We start from the raw sequence: 11,478 nt of genomic DNA on the forward strand, positions 1-11,478 counted from the left end.
CTGCAAGTGTGCTGTTCACATTCCCAACATCTTAATCAGTGGAAAATTATCCAATGTGAAATCGTGAACGTCTAAAAAAATATCTGCGCTATTTGCACCAAAAGCACAAGGAACTAGTTGAACTACAGGTCAAACTTGCTGAAAAGCTGTTGAACGAGTTGCGTACAGCATGTTGATGTGGAATAAGAAGAAATAATAAGGACACTAAACTCGTATTTTCAGCGAGCTCATATGCCCTCCAGAGGGGCCGTAACTTTGTCTAGGACCCCACCTTTGAGCAGACCTCCACTTCATAAACAAGAAAATGAAGCCTCTAATTGAGACCTGCTTTTTCAAGCTCTTCAAATACTTTTGTCACAGCTTAAACCTTTTTCGGCAGTCCACCATAGTTGTAAATGCATTTTGTAGCACAATGGCAAGTTGTCAGAAGGACTAGCTGGCTTTCCGGCTGCACACATTCACTCACTATCAGCACAAGCTTCATGATGTAGGGCGCCCCCCTGTCACCACACAGTTAGATTACTTGGGAATGGCTGGACCCATAATAGTCTTGGTGGTATGAACTAAATATATTAATAAATGGTCCCCCGTAATGACCCTGGTGGTATGAGCTAATTGCCTTAATGGTCTCCCCCATAATGGCCCTGGTGGTACAAGCTAATTGCTTCATGTTCTTTCTGCCCCCCAGTGGTCCTCATGGTGCTTGCAGGCTTCAGTGTCCTCCTGCACATCTTCAGGATGTGGTACAACGCCATGATGGTGGGGTGCAAACCCGCCACTAAAATCCTGGCCCCCATTATCGAGGGCCCTTTCCTGGCTCTACAGGTTACTATGGCAACACTGAGCATGTGACTGTGACTGTGGGACATGCGCTCTGACGCGGTTCAGTCTGTTTGTCAGGATGTTTGATTGATTGATCGATTCTCGTGCTTCTTGTTTGGATGTGTGGTAAATGCACCATTCAGCTTGTAACCTATTAATCTGCTTAATACAACTAGACACTGTAGTTCAGTCTGTGTGCTCCACTGAATAGCTCTGGACGGACGGAATGTAATGTGATGTAATGCACAGGAGGGTAATGTACAGGATGATAAAGCCTCATCTGATGTGCTGTCTCTTAGTTCTAATGTTTCTATTGTTTTAATTAATAATTTCACCCATAATGGTCTTGCGAGTATGAACTAACTGTTTTAATGAATGGTTCATAATGGTCCCATTGGTATGAGCTAATTGATTTAATGGTCCCCACCCCCTGAATAATGGCCTTGGTGGTATGATCTAATGGCTTTAATGCCCCCCCCCCCAATAACAGCCTTGGTGGTATGAGCTAATGGCTTTAATGCCCCCCCCCCCCCCCCCCAATAACAGCCTTGGTGGTATGAGCTAATGGCTTTAATGCCCCCCCCCCCCAATAACAGCCTTGGTGGTATGAGCTAATGGCTTTAATGCCCCCCCCCCCCAATAACAGCCTTGGTGGTATGAGCTAATGGCTTTAATGCCCCCCCCCCCAATAACAGCCTTGGTGGTATGATCTAATGGCTTTAATGCCCCCCCCCCCCCAATAACAGCCTTGGTGGTATGAGCTAATGGCTTTAATGCCCCCCCCCCCCAATAACAGCCTTGGTGGTATGAGCTAATGGCTTTAATGCCCCCCCCCCCCCAATAACAGCCTTGGTGGTATGAGCTAATGGCTTTAATGCCCCCCCCCCCAATAACAGCCTTGGTGGTATGAGCTAATGGCTTTAATGCCCCCCCCCCAATAACAGCCCTGGTGGTATGAGCTAATGGCCTTAATGCCCCCCCGCCCCCAATAACAGCCCTGGTGGTATGAGCTAATGGCTTTAATGCCCCCCCCCCCCCCCAATAACAGCCTTGGTGGTATGAGCTAATGGCTTTAATGCCCCCCCGCCCCCAATAACAGCCCTGGTGGTATGAGCTAATGGCCTTAATGCCCCCCCGCCCCCAATAACAGCCCTGGTGGTATGAGCTAATGGCTTTAATGCCCCCCCGCCCCCAATAACAGCCCTGGTGGTATGAGCTAATGGCTTTAATGCCCCCCCGCCCCCAATAACAGCCCTGGTGGTATGATCTAACTGCTTTTATGTTTTCTGCCCCCCAGTGGTCCTCATGGTGCTTGCAGGCTTCAGTGTCATTCTGCATGTCTTCAGGATGGGGTTCAGCGCCATGATGGTGGGGTGCAAACCCGCCACTAAAATCATGTCCCCATTTATCGAGTGCCCCTTCCTGGCTCTACAGGTTACTATGGCAACCACCTTTACTTCCCACAGTGAGCACATGGGGCAGTTCAGTGTGTTTGTCAGGATGTTTGATTATGCTGATTGGACTATTGATTCTCGTGCTTCTTGTTTGCATGTGTGGTAAATGCACCAATCGGCTCGTAACCTATTAACCTGCTTCATACAATTAGACACTGTAGTTCAGTCTGTGTGCTCCTGTGAATAATGGAAATAATGTAATGTGATGTAATCTATAGGATGTAATTTAATGTGATGTAATCTATAGGATGTAATGTAATGTGATCTATAGGATGTAATGTGATGTAATCTATAGGATGTAATTTAATGAGATCTATAGGATGTAATGTAATGTGATGCAACTAGTGGATGGGAATGCATTATCTGACGTGCTGTCTCTTGATTTCTTGCGCAGACATACCTACTCTGGGCTCACTCTAAGGATTGCATTCAAAAGCACAAGATCCAGACCAGGTGCTTCTGTTTTACCTGTAGGCTGGTTCTGTGGTTCTGGTTCCAATGTCCATGATGGGTGTGACTTGATCCCTGAATATTTGGGGTGGATGAATGCCAAATTTATATAAAGTGAGAATGTAGAGTAAAGCATGTGACTATACTGACTGTGTGTGCGTGTATGTGTATGTGTGCGTGTTTGTGTGCGTGTGTGCGTGTGTGTGTGTGTATGTGTGTATGTATGTGTATTGCTGTGCGCTCGCGCGTGCGTTCGTGTATATATATGTGTGTGTGTGTGTGTGTGTGTGTGTGTGTGTGTGTGTGTGTGTGTGTGTGTGTGTGTGTGTGTGTGTGTGTGTGTGTGTGTGTGCGTGTGTGTGTATTTGTGTATACGTGTGTGTGTGTGTGTGTGTATTTGTGTATACATGTGTGTTTGTGTATACGTGTGTGTGTATATGTGTGTGTTTGTGTATACGTGTGTGTATATATATATATGCATGTGTGTGTGTGTGTGTGTGTGTGTGCATGTGTATGTGTATGTGTGTGTGTGTGCATGTGTGTGTGCGCGTGTGTGTGTGTGCATGTGTATGTGTATATATACAATACTGTGCAAAAGTCTAGATTTTTAAATATAATATATAGTATATATTTGGTCTTAATGTTTATTTTTTGTTTTCTGCATTAGTGTGTTAGTAGAAAAGAGCAGATTTGAGATTTCTAAACATGAATTTTCCAAAAACTGAAATTTTACAGGTGCATTTTTGTATTTTGTAAAGTAATATTTTAAGTAATAGGCTACTTTTCAGATAAAAACTTGATCAAGGGTCTCTTGGATTACCTGGAGAGCCAGAAGCAAGCGAAACAGCCAACATCTGCAGAAGAACTGTGGCAAGATGCTTGGAACAACCTACCAGCCGATTTTCTTATAAATCTGCAGGACAGTGTACCTGAGAGAATTGATGTAGTTTTATAGTCGAAGGGTGGTCACACCAAACATTGATTTTATTTAGTTTTTAACTATTTACTGGTCTTTATATTATTTTTTCGATATTTATAACCTTTCATTTCATTATTTTTGAAAGCATCTTAGCTGTACAGCATTTGTTTACAGGTGCCTAAGACTTTTGCACAGCATTGTATGTGTGTGTGTGGACATGTATTACCATCTTTGTGAGAACCAAATGTCCCCACAAGGATAGAAAGATGAGGAAAATTACGCAAGGTGGGGACCTTCTGCTGGTCCCCACAAGTTCAAGAGGCTGTTTTATGGTTAGGACTTAGGGTTAGGGTTAGGGTTAGGGTTAGGGGTAGGGTTAGAGTAAGATGTTACAGTGTGTGTGTGTATGTGTGTGTGTGTGTGTGTGCAGGTCCGGGCTGATTCTCACTCTCTGTGCGGATGTCCTGCTGTGGCTGAACGCTGTGACCGAGGACACGGTGCACATGGAGATCGAGCTGGAGCGCGAGATAGCCGGGGTGCATGAGGACGAGACCTACGACACCGAGAGCTTCGGTACAGCCCTGCCCCCGCCCCCCGAAACACCGAGAGCTTCGGTACAGCCCTGACCCCCCCCCCAAAACACTAACCCCACACCCCCCCAAAACACTAACCCCCCCCCCCTACCAAAACACCGAGAGCTTCGGTACAGCCCTGACCCCCCCACCCCCCCCAAAAACACAGAGAGCTTCGGTACAGCCCTGACCCCCCCCAAAACATTAACCCCACACCCCCCCAAAACACTAACCCCCCACCCCCCCAAAACACTAACCCCAACCCACCCCCAAAACACTAACCCCTCCCTCCCCCAAAACACAGTGTAGGACAACTGATCCATCACCCCTTTTCCCTGCTCATGTCCCAGCCTTACTCAGACCAGCACTCTGACTCCGAAATGCTTCACGAATATGGGCCCCGATCTACCACCAGCTTTTATTTTACCTCACGATGGATGAGCTTTAGAATACGTCACCCAGAACTGTTCCCAGACCAGCGCTTTTTAAAAACGGGTCCAGACCACTGAAGGCTACTGAAACATGGTCAATCAATCAATCAATCAATCAAACTTTATTTATAAAGCCCTGGTCTTGTGTGTTGCAAACATGCTGATGCAGATTTTACCCCATCTCCTCTCCTTTCTCCTCCTGCTGCCCCTCTCTCCTCCCTCTCCTCCTCCTCTTCCTCTCCCCCTCCCTCTCCTCCTCCTCTTCCCCTCCCCTCCCTCTCCTCTCTCCCCTCCCTCTCCTCCTCTTCTTCCTCTCTCCCCTCCCTCTCCTCCTCCTCTTCCTCTCTCCCCTCCCTCTCCTCCTCCTCTTCCTCTCTCCCCTCCCTCTCCTCCTCCTCATCTTCCTCTCTCCCCTCCCTCTCCTCCTCCTCTTCCTCTCTCCCCTCCCTCTCCTCCTCCTCTCTCCCCTCCCTCTCCTCCTACTCCTCCTCCTCCTCTTCCTCTCTCCCCTCGCTCTCTTCCTCCTCCTCTTCCCCTCCCCTCCCTCTCCTCTCTCCCCTCCCTCTCCTCCTCCTCATCTTCCTCTCTCCCCTCCCTCTCTTCCTCCTCCTCTTCCTCTCTCCCCTTCCTCTCCTCCTCCTCTTCCTCTCTCCCCTCCCTCTCCTCCTCCTCTTCCTCTCTCCCCTCCCTCTCCTCCTCCTCATCTTCCTCTCTCCCCTCCCTCTCCTCCTCCTCTTCCTCTCTCCCCTCCCTCTCCTCCTCCTCTCTCCCCTCCCTCTCCTCCTACTCCTCCTCTTCCTCTCTCCCCTCGCTCTCTTCCTCCTCCTCTTCCCCTCCCCTCCCTCTCCTCTCTCCCCTCCCTCTCCTCCTCTTCATCTTCCTCTCTCCCCTCCCTCTCCTCCTCCTCCTCCTCTTCCTCTCTCCCCTCCCTCTCCTCCTACTCCTCCTCCTCTTCCTCTCTCCCCTCCCTCTCCTCCTCCTCTCTCCCCTCCCTCTCCTCCTACTCCTCCTCCTCCTCTTCCTCTCTCCCCTCCCTCTCCTCCTCCTCCTCTTCCTCTCTCCCCTCCCTCTCCTCCTCCTCCTCCTCCTCCTCTCTGGTTTGGGTTTCAGAGCCGGGTAACGGAACGCTGTGTCAGTGTGGGGCCTATGTGCTGTGCCTGGTGTTCCGGAAGGGCTTTGAGGTTCTGTACCCCTTCAACATGGAGTACTACCTGATGGCCAGCTGCTTGCTTTACGTCATGTGGAAGAACGTGGGGCGCAGGACGGACCCCCGCCACCCCGAGCCCCCGGCCCGCAGGTTCACCCTGCGCATGGTGCGCAGGAGCGGGGTGCGGGTGGGGCCGCTGGCAGGGGGCGTGGTCCTGCTGGTGGGCGTGGTCCTGTTCGTCCTGTACCAGGTGTGGGTGGGGCAGCGGGAGCAGCGCAGGGCGGCCTTCCTGCTGTTCTACGGGTACCACCTGGTGCTGGTGCCCCTCATGGTGCTGGCGTCGCTGGCGGGCACGCTGGTGCAGGCGCTGGAGAGGCGGGGTCAGGGCCGGAGGAAGGGCGGCTGGGAGCCGGGGCATAACCCCGCCCGCAGCCTGGACGTGCTGCTGCTGCTGGGGGCCGCTCTGGGCCAGCTCGCCCTCTCCTACTTTTCGCTGGTCGCCGCGCTGGCCGTGGGGCCCCAGGGCATGATGGGAAACCTGGACCTGGCCTACTCTCTTCTCAGCCTGCTGGAGCTCATCCTGCAGAACGTCTTCATCATCGACGGCCTCAACGGCCACCATGGCATAGGCTCCGCCCACAGCTCCACCCCCAGTACCAAGGTCAGTTCCCCCGTAGGGGGGGTTTTTCTCGTGAGCACGGTTCTGCTCCAGCAGCCAAGTCCAGGCTGTGGATGGAGACCCAAAGCGTCACACGTCTTTAACAAAGCAAACAAACAGCACCATCTTACAGCCATACCTTAGCTGGACTGCTCCAGCACAAACTTGCCCACACACTGCAATCTTTTTTCATCTTTAAGGGTTTGGATGCCATCAAATCAGTTGAGAGACCATCCAGAGGGTTGATGATGGGTATTGACAGGGGTCACATTATCTGAAAACTCTGGGATTCTGGGAGCTTGGGTCATAGACTGAAGGATCTTCCTTTCAGAACAAACACAATGCAGTGCTTCTTGCTCATTTTGGCCATTTACTGATGAGGAAATCTTAAAAGGATTCAGGAAAAAAGATAAAAGCGATAAATAAAATCGCTTATTTTATTTGTCCTCGGTCCTCGCCTGACCCAGAAATCAGTCTAAGTCCACTATCTATAAGGCCATTCCAAACCATTAAATGCTCCCTGAAGCAGCTACAAGCAAGGAGCTAGGAGACTCTCAAAGGATGCTTGAAACATGAGTGCACCCATTGCAGAAGTATTTTTTTGCAGAACATGTGACGTATAAACGATCAGCCTGTGGATACACCTCTCCCCATCTGCCACATCTGTAATTGACGTGGCTTCAAACTAACGCTTAACTGAACAGGGATGTTCTATTTGCCTAATGCACATTTTCTGGATTCCTCCTTCCTCGCATCCTTTCCTCACCTCCCTCTATTGGGTGGAGCTAAAGTAGTAAGGAAAGGACGCAAGGAAAGGAAGCACAGAGGTATGAACTAAGCAATTAGAAAGAGCCCCTGGTGATTTTTAAGGCCACTCTTTCATCTGAGCTTGCCTGACCCTCTCCTCTCTCTCACCACAGAAGAAAAACTTCAGCAAGGCTGTGGAGGAACTGCCAGGGGGACTCACTCTGTTAGAGCCAGACAAAGCAGCAAGAGCGCCCTCTGTGGATGGAACAGAGAGTGGCAGGAAACCCTGGACCAGACGAGTCAAAAAGGAGATCTGTGCTTTCCTCATTCTGTCCAATATAATGGTGGGTATTGCCTGAGAGAGAGGCAGTTTACATGCTACTAAAAACCTTCAGTACAGAGAGGACTGGGCTGAGGTGGTGATCAAGACCCCAAAAATCACTGGGGGGTGGCCAGATCATGTCTGAAGCAGCCATTCCAACACGCCATATTTATGGAGTTCTGTGAGGTCTCACCACTTCAGCCCACCCTCCTGGCGATCACAATGGCTCTTAAAACAGAGAAACTCCGGTAGCATTCGGCTTGAACCAGGTCTACAGGCCGTGTTATTAGAGACAAAACGTTTCTGGGAGATATCCTAAAACAGCCAGCAACCAACCCACACACCCTACAGCTCACAAAACTGGCTGTCTCATTTCTTTACCAGAGCATTTCCATAGTAATTATATTTATTTGCATATTGAATTTTCACCCAAGTCTGCCGACATTACATAAGAAAATTGTACTGGCTGTTATGTCTGAGAACATTAGTGTCCCTGGGCGCTTTAAACATGAGCCTGGTTCTAAGGTGGGGCACTGCTGTTGTGCCCTAAAGCAAGGCACATAGCAGAAGTGCTTCAGAATCCAGCCCTAGGATGGGATCGCATGTAAACATTGTGAGCTCTGCAAGCAGCATACAAGAGCGTGTGCTGAAAGCACACACCTGAATTAAAAGTGAAATATTTAATTATAATTAAATATTTAAATTAAAATATTTAAATTCAAATTCAATTAAAATTTGAAACGTCCCAAACATCCCAAAATGAGAGAAACTAGCAGCAGACAGCAGAAAATGAATGTGAAACGCAGCATGTAACAGAAATAAGGTTGTTTGACGATGAGCCCCCCCCCCCCCTCCTCCCCCGACAGCTGTGGGTGATCCCAGCCTTCGGCGCGCACCCCCAGTTTGAGAACGGCCTGGGAAAGCAGTTCTTCGGATTCACGGCCTGGTTCATCCTGGTGAACCTGGGCCAGCCGCTGGGGGTGTTCTACCGGATGCACTCTGTAGGAGCCCTGATGGAGCTGCTCCTCACCGCCTGACCCGCCCCGCCCCGACCCAATCCGCCCCAGCCCCATCCGGCCCCATCCGGCCCAATCCAGCCCCATCCAGCCCCATCCGGCCCCATCCGGCTCGGGATTCCACACCAGCCTCTGCTCTCATTCAACCAGCCAATCAATTCCCTTCTTAACTGACGTTTGCAATGAAGTCATGAGTTAGTGGCCACAGCAGTTTGAGAGAACTGGAACTCACAGTGGCCCTCCTGTGTGCTGATGACTGTGGGGGCCCTCCTGTGTGCTGATGACGAACATCACCATTCATTACATTACATTACAGGCATTTGGCGGACGCTCTTATCCAGAGCGACGTACAACAAAGTGTATAACCATAACCAGGAACAAGTATGACGAAACCCCTAGAGAGAAGTACCGGTCCAAGTGCAGGGAACAACCGCATAGTTCAACTTGGACCCTGATGGTTAAACTGATTAACACTAACAACGAGAACGGCAACAACGCAATCTATGGAAAAAATACAAGTAGTCGTTAAGACAGTTAATGCACCTAAGTCACCTACGAAACAGCTGCCTAGTTACAACCCTAAGTTTAGTCATTTACAGGGGGGAAGGGAGGGATGGGGAGAAGTGCAGCCTGAAGAGGTGAGTCTTCAGTCGTCGTTTGAAATGGGTCAGTGTCTCAGCTGTTCTGACCTCCACAGGGAGGTCATTCCACCATCGTGGGGCCAGAACAGACAGGAGACGTGTTCTGGAAGTGCAGGTGCGAAGAGGGGGAGGTGCTAGGCGTCCTGAGGCCCATTCAATCCCCTTTCTTTAATCTGACCTTTGATCTTTCCAAGGTCTGAAGGATCATGGGACTGAGCAATACCTTACTAATGACAGTGCTGTTACCATGGTGGCAGAAGCACTGCATGATGTGCAATGACTGTGAAAATAAATAGGAACTTTCACTTAAGGGTGGGTACGTCACCTACCACCACTGGCTTGTGCCTGATTGGACGATGCACGGCAGCCATGCTTTCCTGGGGCCAGCTAACTCCACCCAAATCCTAACCATAACCATTAGAAAGAGAATGAAACTAGAGCCAGCTAACTCCACCCAAATCTTACCCTTAACCATTAGAAAGAGAATTAACCTAGGGCCAGCTAACTCCACCCAAATCCTAACCATAACCATTAGAAAGAGAATTAACCTAGGGCCAGCTAACTCCACCCAAATCCTAACCATAACCATTAGAAGGAGAATTAACCTAGGGCCAGCTAACTCCACCCAAATCTTACCTTTAATCATTTGAAAGAAAATTAACCTAGAGCCAGCTAACTCTACCCAAATCTTACCCTTAACCATTAGAGAAGGAACTGACAGATGGAGCCAGCTAACTCCACCCAAATCTTACCCTTAAACATTAGAGAGGGAACTGACAGATGGAGCCAGCTAACTCCACCCAAATCTTACCCTTAACCATTAGAGAGGGAACTGACAGATGGAGCCAGCTAACTCCACCCAAATCTTACCCTTAACCATTAGAGAGGGAACTGACAGATGGAGCCAGCTAACTCCACCCAAATCTTACCCTTAACCATTAGAGAGGGAACTGACAGATGGAGCCAGCTAACTCCACCCAAATCTTACCCTTAACCATTAGAGAGGGAACTGACAGATGGAGCCAGCTAACTCCACCCAAATCTTACCCTTAACCATTAGAGAGGGAACTGACAGATGGAGCCAGCTAACTCCACCCAAATCTTACCCTTAACCATTAGAGAGGGAACTGACAGATGGAGCCAGCTAACTCCACCCAAATCTTACCCTTAACCATTAGAGAGGGAACTGACAGATGGAGCCAGCTAACTCCACTCAGGTCACTGTTAGCCTGGTCTGGCTCTGTAGCTCATGTAATCTCAGGTGGATGCGCTTCTGTTCTCATACAGCGCAACGGCTAACTTATGCTTCGGCGACAGAGGATCGTTCAACGCGGTTTCTGGACAATAATGACGCAAGTTTGACAGTTTTAATGTCAAACCGACACTTTTAAAGGTCCGCGGCGGGTGTTGCGTGCTGATTTTTGTAAGGTTGCAGACACCCGTCAGAAGTGTCGGGCAGCTGTGATTGGTTGGCTGAAGAAGAAAGAAGGCTGCCATGGGAACAATGCTAGTTTACTACCACTTGTTTCCATGAATGAAGACGTTTGTTTACGTAGCTAGCTAGCAAATTTGACCGGTTTGATAAGCTGGCAGAAGAGGTGAGAAAATATCCTAACTTCTACGATTATTCTTTAGCCTGTGGAATGTAAACTAACCACTGCTGAGCTTGGCGTCTGGTTGCTATAGCACCAACGCGCACTGTCGCTGAACTGTAAATGCAAATCGTCGTTCGACAAAGTTCTGCCAGCAGACACTCTGTCACAAAACAGTTTGTCAACAAAGCATAGATTAGCCTTAAGGCGCTCTGGATAAGACTGTGTGCTGTGTTACTGTAATGTAATAAGGAGGATGCTTCTGTCAAGTTAGACCACAGTATGAAGTCCTGATACCACACAGTCAGCTCTTTCTGACTAGAATACTCAACTACGATCCACAGTGCGGATTGGTGCATTTAAAATCTCACTCAGACAGATACTGCTCATGTGACCCATGACCACTCGTGCTATGCCTTTATCAGAACAGAATGTGTATTGGAAACAAGCAAATACTCTGATTATCAGTAAGGGCAGTGTTTTGTTGGTCTACTTCGTTTTCTCAGGTGTCTTGTTTTGTTGCAAATGTCTACAAGTTTATGATCTTTTTTTTCTTTTTTGAGTGTCCTGTTTTGTTTGGTTTGCTCATGCTTTTCTTTGCAATGTATATTTTTAACACATTGTCACTGCAGTCGGACATTGGCTTCCATACTCAGCCCAGAGGAAACAGCACCCCCTGCAGGCCCACCAACACCACTTCCAGCAGC

The 11,478-nt window shown here is 49.1% G+C and overlaps 1 protein-coding gene across 2 annotated transcripts in view; it reads left to right on the forward strand.

Moving 5' to 3' along the window:
• Positions 1-8,707, forward strand: part of LOC118219906 (proton channel OTOP3-like) — a 12,838-nt gene extending 4,131 nt beyond the window's left edge. The window contains exons 2-7 of one of the 2 annotated variants that reach the window (XM_035403398.1): positions 689-825; positions 2,671-2,729; positions 4,076-4,218; positions 5,759-6,456; positions 7,374-7,544; positions 8,389-8,707. In XM_035403398.1, the coding sequence (XP_035259289.1) occupies positions 689-825; positions 2,671-2,729; positions 4,076-4,218; positions 5,759-6,456; positions 7,374-7,544; positions 8,389-8,559 (1,379 nt within the window). In that variant the 3' untranslated portion in view covers positions 8,560-8,707. Of the gene's footprint in view, positions 1-688; positions 826-2,119; positions 2,257-2,670; positions 2,730-4,075; positions 4,219-5,758; positions 6,457-7,373; positions 7,545-8,388 lie in introns of both variants that reach the window. The other variant, XM_035403399.1, reaches the window with a different exon arrangement.
• The last annotated feature ends 2,771 nt before the right edge of the window (positions 8,708-11,478 follow it).

The sequence above is a fragment of the Anguilla anguilla genome, chromosome 2, assembly GCF_013347855.1.
Source record: "Anguilla anguilla isolate fAngAng1 chromosome 2, fAngAng1.pri, whole genome shotgun sequence".
Lineage (NCBI taxonomy): Eukaryota > Metazoa > Chordata > Actinopteri > Anguilliformes > Anguillidae > Anguilla > Anguilla anguilla.